The sequence below is a fragment of the Tauraco erythrolophus genome, chromosome 1, assembly GCF_009769465.1.
Source record: "Tauraco erythrolophus isolate bTauEry1 chromosome 1, bTauEry1.pri, whole genome shotgun sequence".
In the NCBI taxonomy this organism is placed as follows: domain Eukaryota; kingdom Metazoa; phylum Chordata; class Aves; order Musophagiformes; family Musophagidae; genus Tauraco; species Tauraco erythrolophus.
This window is the reverse complement of record NC_141465.1, coordinates 47,033,564-47,052,862: the sequence shown is the minus strand read 5'-3', so window position 1 is coordinate 47,052,862 and position 19,299 is coordinate 47,033,564. Positions and strand designations below refer to the sequence as shown.

Here is a 19,299-nt window from a genome sequence, read left to right as displayed (position 1 = left end):
TCCATGGATAGAACAACTTGTAGATTAGATAACTAATTGGTTACCCGTGTTTTTGATTAGTATGCATTGCTTCTTGCCTCTTCTTGCTCTTCTTCTTGAAGAAGAATTTGAATATTCAGGACTTGTAAAATCCACATACCTTTGTGAGTTAAGAGAAATTCTAAACGTTATATTTGGATTTTATATTAGCTAAAGCAGAAATCAAGTAATCTGAGCAGTGTTCCAGGTTTGAGCTTCTAAATCTTTCTGGAAGCTTGAGGCTGAGGTTGAGGAACATCCATAACCTAAAGAGCAGTCATGGATGATGTTCGCAGGTTTCAACCATCTTAAGGCTTTCATGTTTGATCACTGGATTTTATGGATTTTCTTAATAAATGAATTCTGAGCAAATGAGCAGCATCTACCCCACCTCATTCTTTGCAAAAGTGCAGGGAGTGTTACAGCTTCATTCTGTCACATAATGAGATAGTTTGGGAAAACACCAAGTCTCATTTTAACAGAATTTTATGCAGGTGTATTCCTAGAGTTGATTTTATTTTACTGGATCTCATCCTTTGTATCTCTCCTGAGCTTTAGCTGGGTTTTAGCCTTTGAATTTTATTAGCTTCCAAATTTCATGGCTGTGCAGCTCACTGGCAAGGAATAGAGGTTATTGCAAAGGCTTTAATAGGAGTGTGGTTTTTTTCATCCTTAGTTTTATGTAAGTTTCATTTATAGTTTCTTTTAAAATGCCATTCTTAAAACATGAACAGGTCTCATTATTCTGCCAAGAACTGTGCACACTGAAGATATGTGTCAATGATTGGTATTGCGTTGTGTTTAACAAGCTGAGAAATAGTAACAGTTTGAGGATTTGAAACCAAAGCTATTGGGAATCCTGTCCAGTAGTATTTTTAGGGAAAAGCGTATAAGTAACTAAGAGGGAATGATCTAATTATATTTCTCAAAGATCCAAGTAAACAAGGTTTGTGTGGTTGTTTTTTTTTAGGGAGAAAAGTGATCGGAGGAGGACAACAAGTGTGGCATTTGTTCATCACTAGGGTATTCTTTGACTAATGAACACTTTGATGTCAGCAGTATGGTCCACTGAGTCCCCTTGTGGGCACTCATGAGGTGGGGAATATCTGAGAGGTGCAGCATGGCAGGTTCTTCAAGATGCTAGGGAAATCCTGGAAAATAGATGTCTTTAAATCCTACCTCCAAAGTGTGCTCCTAACACTGAGGGGAGCAGGGCAAACCTAGACCATTCTTCACTACAGAATCTAGTGGTACAACCCAGCTGGACTTTTGCCTCCCATGAGAGGCAGCAATAGAGAGGGGACTCTGGAGAGCTTCTGGAAAGGTCAGGGGCTGGAGAGCAAGCAGCTGCTGACTGTTTGCAGCTAAGTGCTGCTCTTGGATGGCAACACCGCCACCTCTTCAGTATTCTGCATCACCTCAGCCACTACTGGCAGAGAATAACATTGTGTTGACACCTGATTATGCTCTGTGTGGACACAGTTTGGTTTTGCCGTGGATGGTGGTATGAAGTCCCAGGGCCCTCTGCTGGCTTTGGCAGGCCACCGGGACTCTTGTGTTGCACTTTGTTGCCCCTTTTGTGTGGGGCACGATTCTTATCTCAGGCACAGCACCACACAGGGCCAATCTGCACTGTGCCTTTGCTCATAAAACCTCTTGAAACACAGAGCACTGGTGAGCATAGAGAAGGCACTCTTGATTTTTTTTTTTTAAGGCTTCTTAGCTCTAGCTGAGCATATGACAGGAGGGACTTGGGATGATTCCAGCAAAGCCACTCTCTCCAGCTGTCCCAGTAACAACAGAGTTAATGCTGTGCAGGACCTGTTCAGGTCTTACAAAACCAGGTGAGATCTGACAGGGTTTGCTGGCCCCGTTTCCGTGCTGTGGTCAAGTACTACCCTGTGGGTCCAGAGGAGGGCCGCAGAGATGATCCGAAGGCGGGAGCACCTCTGCTATGAAGACAGGCTGAGAGAGTTGGGGTCATTGAGCCTGGAGAAGAGAAGGCTCTGGAGAGATCTTATAGCAGCCTTCCAGTACCTAAAGGGGGCCTACAGGAAAGTTGGAGAGGGGATTTTTATAAGGGTGTGTAGTGATAGGACAAGGGCCAATGGCTTTAAACTGAAAGAGGGCAGATTTTGATTAGATCTAAGGAAGAAACTCTTCACTCAGAGGGTGGTGAGGCACTGGAACAGGTTGCCCAAAGAAGTTGTGGATGCCCCATCCCTGGAAGTGTTCAAGGCCATGTTAGATAGGACTTTGAGCAACCTGATCTTGCGGAAGGTGTCCCTGCCCATGGCAGGGGGGTTGGAACTACATGATCTTTAAGGTTCCTTCCAACCCAAACCATTCTATGATTCTCTTGGCCGTGGAAGTGCTCATGCTGTGCTACACTGGAGCTGATAGATCTCACTGAAGCTAAGCTGCCTCTACATTTAGCCATAGGATGTATATCTGCAACTGCATCATGGCTGATTTACAACTTGGTTAAAATGGCTTGAAGTGTCTGAGAGTGGACTGCAGAGGTTCAGATGCACTTTTCATGCTATATCACTTCCATAACATAATGTGAGGAATGCAAGGAATGCAGAGAGATGACATCTTGGAAAAGCTAGTCTGGCTTTCAGGCATCAAGGAGCTTGATAACTATAGTGTGAGGGAGCTATATAGTGCAGCTTTTCAAATACTAGTTGGACACTTGTTCTTCTGCGTCATTTAAAAGACTGAGCTTGTGTGCATTTGACAGACAATGGGACGATTCTCCGTTACTTTCTCTCAACGGCAGCAGAGCTGGCATAAGTGAACGCCAGTGGTCTTGCTCCTGGGATCTTGTGACCTACTTCATTAGACCCCGGTTTCACAATGTACTAGCACCAGAGGCTGAGCTGCTTGAAAGAATCCTGGACTCCATACCCTGTGCGCTCGTTCCCACCCTTGCCCTACGATGCCCTGTCCCCTCAGTTTGCTGAGGCTGGCTGTTTGTGAGGACAAGCAATAAACAGTATCTGTCAGCTGGCTTTAAAACATTTTTTTTAAAAAATAAATAAATAAAAATCCTTCTCTGTTGGGCGTGGGAAAAAGTGCAAAACCACCTCTTATATCTGCGTCACTACTTAGGAAAATACCTGTGGAACCTCATCCTTAATTAAACAAATGTTATGATTAAAACCAATGTTGAGAGAGGCAAGAAGACAGTTCCTACATTTTCCAGTGTATTGAAAAAACATTTCATTTCTTTCTTCAGCGTTGCTTGAGAAACCCATCAGCAAAAGACGAGACAGTGAAGCTGTACAGAAGGCCAAGATCCTTTATGCATCCTGCATGAATGAGAGTAAGTGGCCTGATTTGAGGAGGACCACGTTACCTGTGTTTATAAAGGCAGGCTTTTTTGCTCTCCACTGAGCTCTGTGAAGCTTTATGCAGACACAGAAGTTTCACTGTTTTGGATTCAACTGAATACCCAGAGGGTCTTCGACACATTTCTGAATTTGGCTATCGAGACTGAGGTACACCAAGGCACAAAAAGTCGGTTTTACAGAGACCTCTGCTTGTCAGGAAACTGTGAAGGGATATTTAACTTTGCAAAAGGATGCCAAAACCATGCCCTGGGGGTGTGGGGGGGTAGTACCTGGTAAATCAGAGGAGCTCTCTGATGAAATTCTACTAACACTTTCAGGAGCCTGTTTCTCAGCACTGTCTGCCTTTCACTAAATAAATTTAATCTTAACACTTCCACAGGGCTGGGTATAGACAGCCATGGACTCTTTAGCTTCGAGTTATCTGGATATCAAGCAAATTTGGATGGGGAGCCCTATAGCCACATTTGCAGAGTGCTATTCCTGAGCTTGTAAATGTTGCTGTAAGGTGATGTACACTGGGTTGGGACAGAGGAGTTGGAAGGGAGCGGACTTCGTCCTTCAAAGTTCGCTTTGTCCTTCTGACTTCCTGAGCAACTTTCTTCCAGCATGGCCTGAGACTGTCAGCAATAGAGACAGCCTGCCCGCAGCCTTGGTGCTGAGATGCTGACCCTCTAGCTTTAATTATGTGCAATAACCTCCTCTCAGAACAGTGACGTTTCTGTGCTAGTTCTTAAGTGTGGAATATTTTTTGAATTGACTTAATTCCAATCCTTTGCCTTTTTTGAAAGGCACTGATTTGCCCCTCTTATTCTTGATTCAGGTAAACTGGACTCCTGTGCTTCTGTGCTTACAGGCAGAGCAGAGACTTTGGGTTTCAACTATTATATTTTGTTTTGCCTAGAAATCAATCAATGTTGATAAGATACAAAGATTTATGTGGCTGCTGCTGCTGGATTTGAATTGTCTGGAATGTAATTGTTGTCACACTTTGACGTTTCAGATAAAATTGAAAAAGCTGATGTGAAACCCCTGCTGAGTATACTGAGGCATTCACCTTTCCGCTGGCCTGTGCTGGAATCCAACATTGGACCTGAAGGGCAGTGGTCAGAAAGGAGGTTTAGCTTAGTCCAAACCTTGGCAACTCTTCGGGGTCAATACAGTAACTCTGTCTTCATTCGTTTGTATGTGGCTGCTGATGACAAAATCTCCCATCGATATATCCTGAAGGTACAATGTAGCATATCTAGTAGGTTACTTTGCATGATATTTTGCAGTTTCAATTTTTAAATAACGTGTTTACATGTCAAATGTTTACACTTGATTATTGTTGCTATTATCTAGTGACTTACAAATGTACATAGGTGACAATTTCTAGGAATGTAGAAGTCACTAAGAACCACCTGCTAGTGAAAAATTTCTCTGTACAGGATGTTTTCTTCTTTCAAATGGAAAAAAAATTGTTAAATATGTTCCCAGTGAACCAATGTCTAGAGTCTTATTTGTGTGAAAATGAGAGAGGTGGATATTCAGTCCTGCACATGTTCTGGGTGCTGCTTATGACTCATTAGTTGCACAAAGAATGTTTTTTGTCTGTGAAGATGAAGAACGGTGCATCAGTAGCAGATATTTTGAAGTAGAGCTATTTTTCTTGAGATGGAAATGCATTATCTTGTGCTTATGTAGCGCCTTATAGCGCAGATGTATCCCAAACACTTCTAAACCTGAAATACAGAATTTACCTTTATACTGAAATGGACCAAAGTGTTGCCAGTCTGCTAGCAGTGCATGGCATTACACAACAGTTTAGATTAGTGAGAAAAAGACACATAAAACGTTGCATCACTGTAGTCTGACAAAACTCCAGAGAGAATTGTAACTGTTACTGTGAGATGTCACCGTGGCAAGACTGAGTGCCTGGGCCAAATGCATTGTTGTTGTTTAAGAAGTAGAGATAAGTATCCAGATTAGACCAGCCCTCCACTGCTGCAAGAGAATAGCTAATGAAGGCAAAAGAGAAGGGACAAAGAAGAAAGTTATGATGCCATTAATCACAACAAAATAGAATCTATGATCCTTATGTTGCTAGCATCTTAGCTGGCTGTAGGAATATAGCCAAGAATACATTGTATTTGGGGAACATACAACAGTTAACTGTGGTGGTACTGGAGTGGATGTCGATTCTGAGTCAGTTTTTTAAAATGTGTTTTGGCTTGAGGCATTTAACTGGCATGAAATTGAAGGGTACCTTTTCCCTGTGTCTAGGACGTTTTCCTGAAAAGTCAACAGCAGATCGACAGTTCACTATATTAAAGATGTCATTCTGATAAGATGCTGTTCAGATCCTGTTAGGATTGCTTCGACTGGAGATTTGTTTAAAAGAAATGAAATAGTAGAATCAGGAGAGATGCTTGGTTATTTCCTGTCCTAATATTTCAGTTCAAGTCACCTGCCAGTGGAGAGCTGGGCAGACGTACCCTTACTGCTGCTGGAAATGAATTATACGTAGCAGTATCCTCGCTCAGTACGCTTAGTGGCACCTCAGAATTAGTTATCTAAATAACTGCATGCTACAAATAACATATTATTCCATAGGATATTCTGTTGTTGTTTTTAATTTTATTAAGAACTTGATCTGCGGAATGCATCAGCCAGTAGTCTACTTCATCCATATTTTAACAAATTCCCAGGGGTGCAGATGTACCACAAAGTATTTCAATCTGCTTGTGAAAACTGCTCCATTGCAAAATTCTTTTGTTCAGCATTGCAAAATCATGAATGGATCAGAAAAGAGTAGAAACTCCAAATAAAACTTTGTTCAGCATTCAAAGTGATTTTTTTTTTTTTTCTTGAAGGGCTGAAGAAGTTGTTTAACTTGTTTATTTCTCATGTTTGTGCTTTCTTGGTTTCAATAGATTGTCAAATCTGACTCTTAAGCCAGGAAAATTTGGATGAGCGTTTCATGCAACAGTTGCGTATTTGAAATAGGCCAAATCATCTGAAGTTAACTATTACCAAAGCATAGAAGTATATTCTTTTTGTTTCGATATACTGAAAAAAAGATGATACTGTTTTTCAAAGAACCAGAATTGCACTGACCAACAGAGCTACTCTCGTTTTAGTGGATGAGTTGTTTTATTTTGTTTATGGTGTATTTTAAAGGCTGAGAATATCAGTCAGCAGAGGAAAATATGACATTTATTCATTCATTTGAGATTCTAGGTGTATTTATAAATCTAGAAAATGTGAAATATATATATGGTGTAGGATTTAGATTAAAAATTACTTACGTGAAATTGTATGAATAAATATAATTTCTATTTACTAATCTCTTTTTTAAAAATACAGCATCAAAATAATAATTTTAGAACATCAAAAGTGTTGTTTGGGTTCCCATCAGTATCTTGTTCAGGGTTTGGAAGCTGTTTGAATTATGTTTTCAGCTTTGGCTTCCGTACTCTAACCTAACCTGATCATGTTGATGTGTTTTGGGAAATCTCAGTTTCCATTAGTGATTTTAAGTTATCATCTTCTGTGCTGTGATTTTTGCCTGGTTAGGAACTTGATACAGTATGCAAATACTCCCATGTGGTCGTTTCACTCAAAGGACTAAATGCAGATCTCAATGAATTTTCAGGACTGGCTTAGAAATTACCTTGAGGACCTTATTCTAATATTAGAGTGACTGTAGACCAATGAATTTGATCCATGTTTAGATTAAAAAGATCAGTGAAAGTCAAAGACCCGCCTGGATCTCCCAGACATCTTTAGCTGATATAATGGAGGCATAACAATTTCCTGTGCATGCATGCAATCATTTCCGTGGCTGGTGTCCCGCTGTTTGAGTACATCTATTCAAAAAGCCAAATACAACACTCAGTGCTGGTCTAGGGTGAAGCTTAAGAGCATAACCTCAATTTCAGTCAAAGAAGGCTAGCGATGCTTTTCTGATGCACAGCAGCTAGCTTGCTCCAGCACCTGATGGGCATTTCGTCCATACACTAGACCAGCGTTTTTCTCAAGCTGACTCTTGTGCCCTTGAAATATGTATAGCACGAATGGTTGTCGGCGCTGCTGGATCCTGTAGACCCAGTCCTATTGCATTATTCTACTCTCTAATAGAGCCTTAAACACATAAACCACACCAGGTGATTCTTTGCTGTAGTTGATGGCTCAGACATTGCAAGGGGGATCCGAGGCTCTCCATATCACAGTAGTGTGATTTAGGTAGCGTCTGTTAGCACATTATAGCATCTTTCTGTTGTTTTGAAATCTTGTGGAAATACCAGGCTGATGCAGTGTATTATGTATTAGATATTTACACTTATCTACCGTAATTGTCAGAAAAACATGAACTCTTCTGAAGTTGCTTTTAGGGCTATCTTTGAATTCTGATTAATTTAACTATTAAATGTTGCTTCTTGTTATTTTTAACAGCTCGACCAAGCAAGCCTCTCTCTCACATCTCGAGAGGATTACCTAGAAAATACCACAGAAGCTAAATCTGTAAGTGTTACTAACTGTATTACTAACTGGAACTCAGAGTGACCATTGTCATCCTCAGGTTTTTTTCGTTATTGCTTTTGTCTTGTTGAGCTCCAAACTGAAAAAGGGTTGTGGTTTGTTTGTAGTTAGATTTTTCAGGATATCTTCTATCGGAAAACATCACCACCACAAGCACCACTACCACAAAGACTCTTGTAAAGTTTCTCAAATTAAGATTTTTGTAAGATTTGGGGTCTCTCCTGCTTTTCTTCCCCCTTGGAAGAGGCCTCTAGGAGTTTGTGTAGTCCAACCTCTCTGTTCAAGCAAGGTTAGCTACAGCAGGTTTCCCAGGACAGTGTCCAGTCAGGTTTTGAGTATCTCCACAGGTGGAGATGCCACAGCCTTTCTGGGTAACCTTTGCCACTCCCATAGCAAAAGTGTTTTCTCATGTTTGAATGGAATTTCATGTTTCAATTTGTGCCATGGCTTCTTGTCCTGTCACTGTGCCGCACTGAAAAGTCTGGGGCTCTGGCTTCTTTATCCCTCTACATCAGGCCTCTTCTTCTCCAGGCTGAGCAGTCCGTCCCAGCTCTTTGAGTCTCTCAGTACATGAAAGGTGCTCTGGTCCAGCTTTGGACCATGAAAGGTGCTTTAGTCAGCTTTGTTGCCTTGTGCTGGACCTGCTCCAGTACAGCCATATGTCTCTTACTGGAGAACCATGAACTGGACCCAACACTCAACTGTGGCCACATCAGTGCTGAGTAGAGGGGAAGGGTCACCTCTTTTGATCTGCTGACAACGATCTGCCTAATGCAGCTCATGGTGCTGTTGACCTTCTTTGCTTCAACGGCTCATTGCTAGTTCATGTTCAAGTAGATGTCCAGCACAACCCCCAGGGCTTTTTCTGCAAAGCTACTTCCTAATCAGTCAGCCACCAGCCTGGGCTCTTTCCTGGAGTTATTTCTCACCAGATGCAGGGCTTGGCACTTCCCCTTGTTGAACTTTGACATTCCTGTTGGCCCATTTCTTCAGCCTGTCAAGGTTCTTCTGAACGGCAGCGCAACCATATGGTGTATCAGTCGTTCCTCCCAGTTTTGTACTACAGCAGACATGCTGAAAATGTGCTCTGTCCCGGTATCCAGGTCATAGGTGAAGATGTTGAGCAGTATCAGCACCACTGTCAACCTCTGAGGTATACTACTAATGACTGTCCTCCAACTGGACTTTGTGCTGCTTACCACAACCTTCTGAGCGTGGTCATTCAGCTCACTTTCAATTCACTTCACTGTGCACTTCTCTAACCCATACTGTTTCAACTTTTCTCTGAGGATGTTAAGGAAGGCAATATTGAAAACCTTGATAGTGTTATGGTGCAACCACAACTGCTCTCCCCTTATCCACCAAAATATTAATGCAATTGTACAAGGTTATCAGGTTGGTTAAGTATGATTTCCCCTTCATAAATCCATGCTTACCTTGTCCTTCATGTGTTTGGAAGTAGTTTCCAGGAGGATTTTCTTCATCATCTTCCCAGGGATAAATATGAAGCTGACCATCCTGTAGCTTCCTGGATCTTCCTTCTTGCGTTCCTTGAAGATAGGCGTGATGCTTACTCTCAACAGTCCTTAGGGACATCTCCCAGTGGTTGTGACCTTCCAAAGATTATTGGAAGTGGCCTTGCAATGGTATCAGCCAGCCTCCTCAGCACTCATGAGTGCAACCTACCAGACCCTCTGGATTTCCTTGGATCTGCTTTGCTCCCCAATCAAGTCTTCTTCCACGAAGGATAAGCCCTCCCAGGTCTAGACTTCCCCTCTGGTCTCAGCAGCTGGGGATTCCTGAAGGCCAGGCTTACCAGTAAAGACTGCAGCAAGGGTTGCATCGAGTATCTTGGCCTTTTCCATGTCATTTGTCACTCTTCCCCATTTAGCAGCAGGCCCATGTTCTTTTTAGTCTTCGTTTTGCTGTCATGTACTTGTAGAAACTTTTCTTGTTGGCCTTCACATCCCTTGCCAGATTCAACTTCAGGTTGGCCTTGGCTTTCCTAACTATATCCCTACAAGACTGGTCAGCAGCTCTATTCTCCTGGGTCACCTGTCCCTGCTTCTACCTCTTGTACAATTCCTTCTTATTTTTCAGTTCAGTTAGAAGCTCCTTGTACACTTATGCAGGCCTCCTGCCATCTTTACTTGTTTTCCTCCTTGTCAGAATGGACCGACCTCGAGCTTGGAGTTACTGAGGCAGAGCTTCATGCGTTTCCACTGGTTTCCTACATAAAGGGCAACTTGTCTTCACCTTCACAACCTGTTCTTTCTGAAAATCCTGTATCCATCCATTGCAGCCCTCCAGTTGTGCAAGTCATTCCACTATGCTTCCATGATCCCAGTGAGGTCATAGCCCTGAAACTGCACACAGACTTTTAACTCCTCCTGTTTGTTCCCCATGCTGTATGCATTAGTGTAAAGATATTTCCACGGGACGTCCAGTTGTGCTGATTCCCCAGTATGTCCTTGAAAGCTTTCCCTCTAAGGTTGTCCTGCAGACGCTTCCTTCTTTACCCTCAAACAGCTTCCATTTCAGCTCTTTTTTTTATTGATTGCTATGTTCCCTCTTTTCCCATCACTCTGGGCCCTTGGCTTGCCTACCCTACCTTCACCTTCTTTAGTTGTTTCTTGAGGAATCACTCCCTCCCCCATTGTTTTTAGTTTAAAGTTTTCCCTACCACGTTGGCCAGCCTGTGGCAAAGATACTCTTGCCCTGTTTAGTCAAATAGAATCCGTCTCTTCCAAGCAGCTGTGAATTCTCAAAGAGGGTCCCATGATCATAGAAACCAAATCTCTGCTGCTGATGCCAGCTGTGCAACCAGGTCTTAACTCACAAGTTCCGTGTTCTGCTAAAAAGAGGAGCTAACTCTGTTCCAGCTGAAACCAGGACATGATGTTTATCAAAGGCTTTGATGCATCAACATTTGACACTGCCTCCTCGCTCAATGAAGGCCTGTAGGCAGTATCCAGCACACGCAGCTCAAAGCTCAAAGCAAATAACCACTTGGATTGTCATGGGGGACAAGTCATTGCTACTGATTAAGTTTTTACAGTTTTGCTTCCCTTTTGAGTTTCCTGAGAGGCTAGTAAGTTTTTTAGCCACTATCAGACTAGACAATGTCAGGGTACAAAGAATTGTACCTACTAAAAGGTTAAAGATGGAAATGTGTTGAGATGTGGTTTTGCTTTTGTTGGCCTATGGGCCAGTACGAGTTGATGAGGAGCAGCCTGACTCTTCCAAGATCTCTGAAAGTTTATGCTGGGGGTAAGTTAGCACAGAAATCATTAGAGTATCATTACATACAGTGTATTTTGCTAACATTTGTGTATACAGCTGAGACTAAAATGTGCTTTATTAAGATAGCCTGGGGAGAGCAGAGCTGAGCGCTGTAGCAGGTATGTGTGTTGCAGTGCCGTGGCAGGAATAGCACAGAGAGCTCAGTGGAGTGTCCCTTTATCTCCCTGTCTTCTCAGCCATTAAGGTTGTGCTTGTATACAAGCCCAGTCTTATGTTGGTTACTGTATGAGTTGGCATAAAATACTGGTGTACACTCATACACGTTATCTAATCCCATTGTAAGAGCTGTAAGCATTGCCAGTCTAATTCAGAAGCAACATTTGCATTTCCTGAGATTTATACTCCATGAACCACAGCAGACATCTCTGTCTGTCATGCAAAGTATATTTACAGCTGTAAATATAGTTATTTCTCCTTTTTTCCTTGATGACAGCAGACATTCAAGGTAAGGAAAGCACAGCTTTGGTTGCTAGGGTATGAAAGTACAAAGTATTTTACTCCTTGCTATAGCTGGGCATTTCTGGTCTACTGCTACAGCTGTGCTCAAGAGCAAATCCAGTGGTCATTTCACTTTTTCTGTTTCTTTACAGTACCGAGATGCCTTTTTGCAGTTCATGGTTGATACAGCAGTGCTTCTGGGTGCAAACGCTTCACGAGCTGAATCTGATATGAAGTCGGTTCTAAGACTGGAAGTTAAAATAGCTGAGGTTGGTAATCTAATGTGGGATTGAAGGTAACTTTTACAAAAGAAAGTGCAATCCTTTTTCAAAATGGAAAGCCATTATATCAACAGCCTTAGCAGTAGCATTGTTTGGAAGTAGAAGGAAAGGAATAGAACTTGATGAAGAAAGGATGAATAATATTACTCCCTTAGTTAATTGTTAAACTGATTATTTTATTCTCAGAGGAAAAAAAACTTAGCCAAATGCTCTTGGTTCTTTAAATGGTTAATGTCAATCAGACTCACTACAGATAAACCTGGGGGTGGCATGCCAATGTTTGAGGGACAGTGTGCTAGCAAGGTCTTTCGTCTGCCATCTCAGTGGAGGTAGGGAATGGAGATCCATGTGGCAGCAAAGGCACAAGGATTATTAATGTGTTAGAAACCGTGGAAGCACCTGAGAATGTTCGTGTAGGAACTGGGGCTTCTCCCCACAAAAAGATGACAGCAGGATCAATAGCCTAACTGAAGTGCATCTACACTGGAAGCCATTGTGTAGCTGGAAAGCTATGATATAGTTGCAACCACAGAAACATGGTGGGATAACTTGCACACATGGAGTGCTGCAATGCATGGCTATAAACTCTTCAGAAGGAATAGACCAGGAAGGAGAGGCAGTGGGGTAGCCCTGTATGTTAGGGAGTGTTTTGACTGTCTCAAGCATGATGGCAAGGTTGAGTGTTTATGGGTAAGAATCAAAGGGAGGGCCAACAAGACAGATATCATGCTGACTGTTTTAGACCACCCAACCCAGATGCAGAGGCAAATGAAATATTCTATAAGCAGCTGGGGCTGGGAGAAGTCTTAGAATCACTAGTCCTTGTTCTCATGGGGGACTTCAAGACTTCAACTTACCAGATGTCTGCTGGAAATAGAATGCAGCAGAGAGGAAACAGTCTAAGAGGTTCCTGGAGTGTGTGGAAGATATTTTCCTGACATAGTTGGTGAGTGAGCCAACTAGGGAAGGTGCACTGCTGGACCTGTTATTTGCAAACAGAGAAGGACTTGTGGATGATGTGGTGATTGGACGCCATCTTGGGCGTAGCAATCATGAAATGATAGAGTTTTGATTCTTGAAGAAGTAAGGAGGGGTGTTAACAGAACTGCCACCTTGGACTTCCGGAGCGCAGACTTTGGCCTGCTAAGGAGCCTGGTTGACAGAGTCGCTTGAGTGGCGGTCCTGAAGACCAAAGGAGCCCAGGAAGGCTGGACATTCTTCAAGAAGGAAATCTTAAAGGTGTAAGAGCAGGTCATCCCCATGTGCTGAAAGATGAGCCAACAGGGAAGAAGACCAGCCTGGATGAACAGAGAGCTTTGGCTGGAACTCGGGGCGGGGGTGGGGTGGGGGGAAGAGAGTTTATGACCTTTGGAAGAAGGAGCAGGCAAATGTTAGCAAATGTGATGTTCATCTACAAGAAAGGCCAGAAGGAGGATCTGGGAAACTACAGAACTGTCAGTCTGACCTCAGTGCCAGGGAAGGTAACATGCCAGATCATCTTGATTTATGCCATGTGGCATGTACAACCAGATGATCAGGCCCAATCAGCATGGGCTTAGGAAAGGCAGGTCCTGCTTGACTAACCTGGTCTCTTTCTATGACAAAGTGATCTGCTTAGTGGATGAGGGAAAGGCTGTGGATGTTGTCTACCTGGATTTTAGTAAAGCATTTGACACTTTCCCACAGCATTCTCCTGGAGAAACGGGCTACTCATGGCTTGAACGGGCGTACTCTTTGCTGCGTTAAAAACTGGCTGGATGGCCGGGCCCAAAGACTTGTGGTGAATGGAATTAAATCCAGTTGGTGGTATTCCCCAGGGCTCAGTAGTGGGACCAGTTCTGTTTAATATCTTTATCAATGATCTGGACAAGGGGATCGAGTGCACTCTCAGTAAGTTTGCAGATGACGCCCAAGTTGGATGGGAGTGCTGATCTGTTTGAGGGTAGGAAGGGTCTGCAGAGGGACCTTACCACTTTCTACAGCTACCTGAAAGGAGGTTGTAGCGAGGTGGATATCATAGAATCATAGAATTGTTTGGGTTGGAAGGGACCGCGGTCTCTTTTGCTAATTAACACACAATAGGATGAGAGGAAATGACCTCAAGTTGCTCCAGGGCAGGTTTAGATTGGATATTAGGAAAAATTGCTTCACTGAAAGGGTCATCAAGCATTGGAACAGGCTGCCCAGGGAAGTAGTTGAGTCACTCTCCCTGGAGGTATTTAAAAGACATGTAGATATGGTGCTTAGGGACATGGTTTAGTGGTGGACTTGGCAGTGTGAGGTTAACATTTAGACTTGATGATCTTCAAGGTCTTTTCCAACCTAAATTATTCTATGATTCTATAATTTTGAGGTTGGGCAGAATTTGAGTCCCTGCTGTGCAGCTGTGTTGTGAATATATCACCATGTATTCAAGAAGCAGACCAGGATTATTCTCTGTGGAAGGGTCTAAAAGCAGCACAAGACTGCGGTAGGATATTGCGCTTGATAGTGAGAGGGCTGTGGTTACGGTAGCACCACAGTTAGCTCCTGAGCTGCTTTCTTGGGGCACCCTGGGAGAGAGGATGAGAAAATCCGTGAATTTTAATTTAGCGGACCGACTGAATTTACTAAAGCTAAGCAGGTTTAAATCTGGTACTCGGTTCTGACCGATTTACTTGATGACGTTTTGCCCCCTTGTGGAGTTTAACTTATGCATTAGGTTAACTCCTGCAGGCTGAAGGAGCATTTTTACTTCCTTGTATCCCTGTTTCAGTATGACTACTGCAGGAATGCTGCTCCTAGGAGCTGCAGGTCTGCTATTGTTCCACTTCTAAAGTTAGAGAGAAGAGTTAGCCTCGTTGTTGGGAAACCAGCAAAAGTTAGGGCTACAAACTTGACACTGATTTGCAGAACTGCCAGCTGAGCTGAGGATTTCTTCATATTGCCACGGAAAGAAGCTGTCCCCTGTGAAATGCTGGGTCTCCTGTTAACAGAGAAGTCTGTTGCATGGGACAGGTTATGCCACAGGTGACTTTTCCCTGGGTTCTGTTGTTGCAATCTACAGGAGGAAAGGCAGTGATGCTTCTTACTGGTGTGTGTGTGCAGAATTGAGGACCATCCACAATACTAGTAAATCGCTGTTTCCATCTCTGTGTTGAAAGACAATATAAGAAGATGCATTGCTACCTCTGATGGCTCTAATAATTTATGTAATGAATGTCTTACAGGGCTTTAATCCGCAAAGTATGCAGGTGAAGTTGCCATATAAGATGACATAGATCATGTAACAGCCCTCAGGATCAGTAATGCATACGCTTATGCAAGAAGCCATACTTGCTTATGGTTACCTAATTTCCCTTTAGTAGGAATAATCCTTGTAAAATATGTCCGGATACTAGGCATGAGTCCAGGGACATGGATTGTTGCATAACCCCTAAAAAGCACAATGATTTATGTAAACATCTTGCCATGGTTTCAAAGGAGATAGTCCTGTTTGTTACTTAGGGTTTCACCAATTCCTGTGTTCCTCTGCTTTCCTCTGCATTCATTTTAAGTGAACGTATATAATGGAGAACTTGTGGGCTCATGAAGAGACAGCAAGAATAAAAGTAAGATACTTTGGATATAGGAAGGAGTGGCATGCTTCGAGAGATCTTGTTGTGTACAAGGAAGATTTCAATTAGGTTTGAGAGAAAGGGGGCAAATGGGTTCAAGAAGAGTTTAAAGATTTGTCAGATAAATGAATTTTGCAGAAAGGGAGAAGAAAGTGGGTTTTTTTTTTCCTGTGTGGCTTGAGCAATAGTAAAACCGCAGACACTTACTACAGAATTTTGGTTGGAGAAGTGCCAGCTGTCTGGTTAGTCTGGCGTCCATCTCTGTTCTCTTTAAACTGCACAGTGTACATCCTGTTGTATAGGATTCACCTTAGAGCAGGAATGGAATTGGCATCGGGAATTCTTGTTTCTCTTGAACACTGAGAAAATTTTGAACCATGTCTTGTACTTGGTTTATTTTTCTGTTGAGAACTATACTGCTGTCTTGGAATCTGAATGTCTCTTGTCAGTTATAAAAGGACTTGCTTTAGATTTAGGATTTCTTTTGCTATGTCCTTGGACTTTGATGCTACAGAGGATCCTGAAGTCTGGCTTCGCTGGTCACCCAGATGAGAGGCCTGGTTGGAGAATTGCTTTAATTCATGTCTGGCCTGTATACCCAGGTCTCCTGCTATGGAAATCAAGATGGTGAGGTAAAATGAGGAGAAACTTGTGTGTATTTGGCTCTTCCTTCAGATTGAGTCAGGCCATAGCAAGAACATGTTCAAATCCAAGAGATGAGCTGCACTTTGAGAACACCTATCTCAGATTTGACCTTTTAAACCATATAGTTTGGAACTGGCTTCTACCTGACATGACGAGATTAAGTATTAATGGTCTAGGTGTGCTTTTATGTCTAATGTGTTCAAAGAAGACATGCAGCTCATTAAATTCCACAATAATGAGTTAAACTGACAGTGAACTGTGTTCTATTTCTCATAGTTAAGTTTCATCCTCAGATAGGGAAGTTAATGCCATGAATGCTTGGAAAACAGGTGGTGAGGTATTTCTGCACTGGGAGTATGATGGACAGTAATGATATAAGAGCAGGTCCCTGCAAGATAATCCTTGTTTTGATGGTTTTATGATTTTTCTTTTTTACCCCAGATCATGATTCCATATGAAAATCGAACAAGTGAGGTGATGTACAACAAAATGAACATATCGGAGCTTAGTGCTATGATTCCACAGGTTGGTTGGGTATAATTGCAAAATTATTTTTTTAACATCTGACCTATATAATTAAAATCACCTTTAGTGTGCAGAGCAGCATGTTAAAGGCATGTCATTAGCAATGCGTGTACTCAATTACAATGTATGTTCTTTTAAAAAGAGTTATGACTTCACTGATGTTCAAAAACACATGTAATGACAAAGTGCAATAGTTTCTAAATGTTTAATAAGTAAAGCTTTGAAACCATTAGTCGTGAAGGTGCAACTTAGTAAATCATCTCTCTTCATGATCTGCTTTAACTAGCCTTCTCTTTGTCATTGCAGTTTGACTGGCTGGGATATATCAAGAAGGTGATTGACACCAGACTCTATCCTGAGCTCAAAGATATAGGTCCTTCAGAAAATGTGATTGTCCGTGTTCCCCAGTACTTCAAAGATTTATTCAGGATACTAGAAAATGAAAGGAAAAAGTAAGTTTTTTTTATCACTACACACCCTTGTATAAAGTCTCTCTCCAGCTTTAGATACTGGAAGGTTGCTCTAAGGTCTCCTTGGACCCTCCTTTTCTTCAGGCTGAACAACCCTAACTGTCTCAGTGTGTCTTCACAGGAGAGGTGCTCCAGCCCTCTGATCATCTTTGTGTCCCGACTCTGGACCTGCTCCAACAGGTCCATGTCCTTGTGGCTGGGGGCCCCAGAGCTGAATGCAGTACTGCAGGTGGGGTCTCACGAGGGCAGAGTAAAAAGACAGAATCACCTCTCTTGACCTACTGGTAACGCCTCTTTTGATGGAGCCCAGGGTATGGTTGGCAATTGTATTGCCAAAAAAAAGTGAAATCATTTACAGCTGCAGAACATAGTTGTAAAGTGCAGGTAGCTCAAATTTAACATAGTAGATATACTTTGCACAGGGAAGCAAGACAAATTTGGGCAGTGTGATGAAAAAAGTGTATGTGAAGATGACATCCCATTTCGAAACATCATTATTGATGACATCTATGTGATTTCCGTGATGATTTGCTCTCTGCTGAAGTGTTGCTGAACTTAAAAAAAAAATATTGTTAGGCTGTTGTCTCTATAACTCTGTCTTTGCTGATTGTACAGTATGGCCACAACTAAATTTACATTTTGGAAAAAAGAGGCTCGATCAGAAGCGTTATTCTTATACTGGACCAGTTGGAGAGGGTCCAGAGGAGGGCCATAAAGACGATAAGAGGGCTGGAGCACCTTTCCTATGAGGACAGGCTGAAAGAGTTGGGGCTGTTCAGCCTGGAGAAGAGGAGGCTCCGGGATGACCTTATAGCGGTCTTCCAGTACCTCAAGGGGGCCTACAAGAAAGATGGGGAGAGGCTGTTCAGGAGGGCCTGTTGTGATAGGACAAGGGGTAATGGTTTTAAAATAGAGGGAGGTAGATTCAGATTGGATATTAGGAAAAATTTTTTTACCATGAGAGTTGTAGAACACTGGAACAGGTTGCCCAGAGAGGTGGTGGATGCTCCATCCCTGGAGACGTTCAAGGCCGGGCTGGACAAGGCCCTGAGCAACCTGATCTAGTTGGAGATATCCCTGTTCCTTGCAGGGGGGTTGGACTAGATGACCTTTGAAGGTCCCTTCCAGCCCTAACCATTCTATGATTCTACGATTCTACTGTTGCTTTATGTCTCCAGTGGCAGAATGCTTAAGTAATCCTTAGTATTTGTAAAAATAACACACAGATCAAACAATAAGAAAAATAAAAATTATCGATCTGCCTACAGATCACTAAACATCCTTTCTTTACAAAATTCACATAAGTATCATTAGTGTGCTACCGATCTTTCTCAGCTGAAGAAAGTCTCCCAAATGGTTTGGGCTGTCAATGCTTTGTATCTCAGTTAGTTACGTCAGTGGGGATAAAGTGCTGATTTAGAGGTTGCACATGTAGAAAGACAACAGAGAATTAGTCATTCCCTGTGTACAAATACATTTACACGCAAATATATTCTGTAACTACAGAGTAAATACCTGGAGACTTTTTCCATTGGGGTCTTATTCAGGGAAAATCTGAGTATTGGAGAGGAGTTAAGCCAACCTGTGTGTCATGGCAGAGGGAGGCTGGAATAATGACTAGAAAGAATGGCAACACTCATCTTCAGCAAAGCTTGAGACCAGCTTTCTGATCCCCAAAGACTGGGGGGAGCGGTGGGCAAGAACAATGTCTGATTTCCAGTATATTCACACTGCATATCTTATAGCTGATAATGGTTTATACATTTTCTGCTCAGTCTTGCACTAAGAAATTTGAATCATAAAATGTTAGAAATGGCAAATAGTGCTAAACTCAATCTAAGCAGTCTTCAAATTCTTGTATGTAAAATCCATCCAAACAGTCACTGCATGATAACAAAGATCATGTTTATCTATTAGATGATAGTGTTCGTTACTTAAAATGTCATAGTTTTCTCCTGAGAAAATTAGGAAATCATCTTAATGCAAACTCCTAACAATGAGGTCTTAACATTTCCCGGTATGGTGAACTCTGAAAGTTTAACAAGGATATTTTCCTTTAGGTAATCTCATTTGTCATTCTCCATATGATATTTTAAAGGTTAAATTAATGCAAACAACGTTAATTTGGTTTATTATAGTAAATATC

The 19,299-nt window shown here is 42.2% G+C and overlaps 1 protein-coding gene across 1 annotated transcript in view; it reads left to right on the top strand.

Moving 5' to 3' along the window:
* The window catches only part of PHEX (phosphate regulating endopeptidase X-linked), a 104,223-nt gene that overhangs the window by 20,223 nt on the left and 64,701 nt on the right, over positions 1-19,299 (top strand). Inside the window, 6 exon segments of the mRNA XM_086608931.1 lie at positions 3,260-3,346; positions 4,375-4,601; positions 7,809-7,877; positions 11,789-11,905; positions 16,600-16,683; positions 16,990-17,135. Coding sequence (XP_086465057.1) covers positions 3,260-3,346; positions 4,375-4,601; positions 7,809-7,877; positions 11,789-11,905; positions 16,600-16,683; positions 16,990-17,135 — 730 coding nt within the window.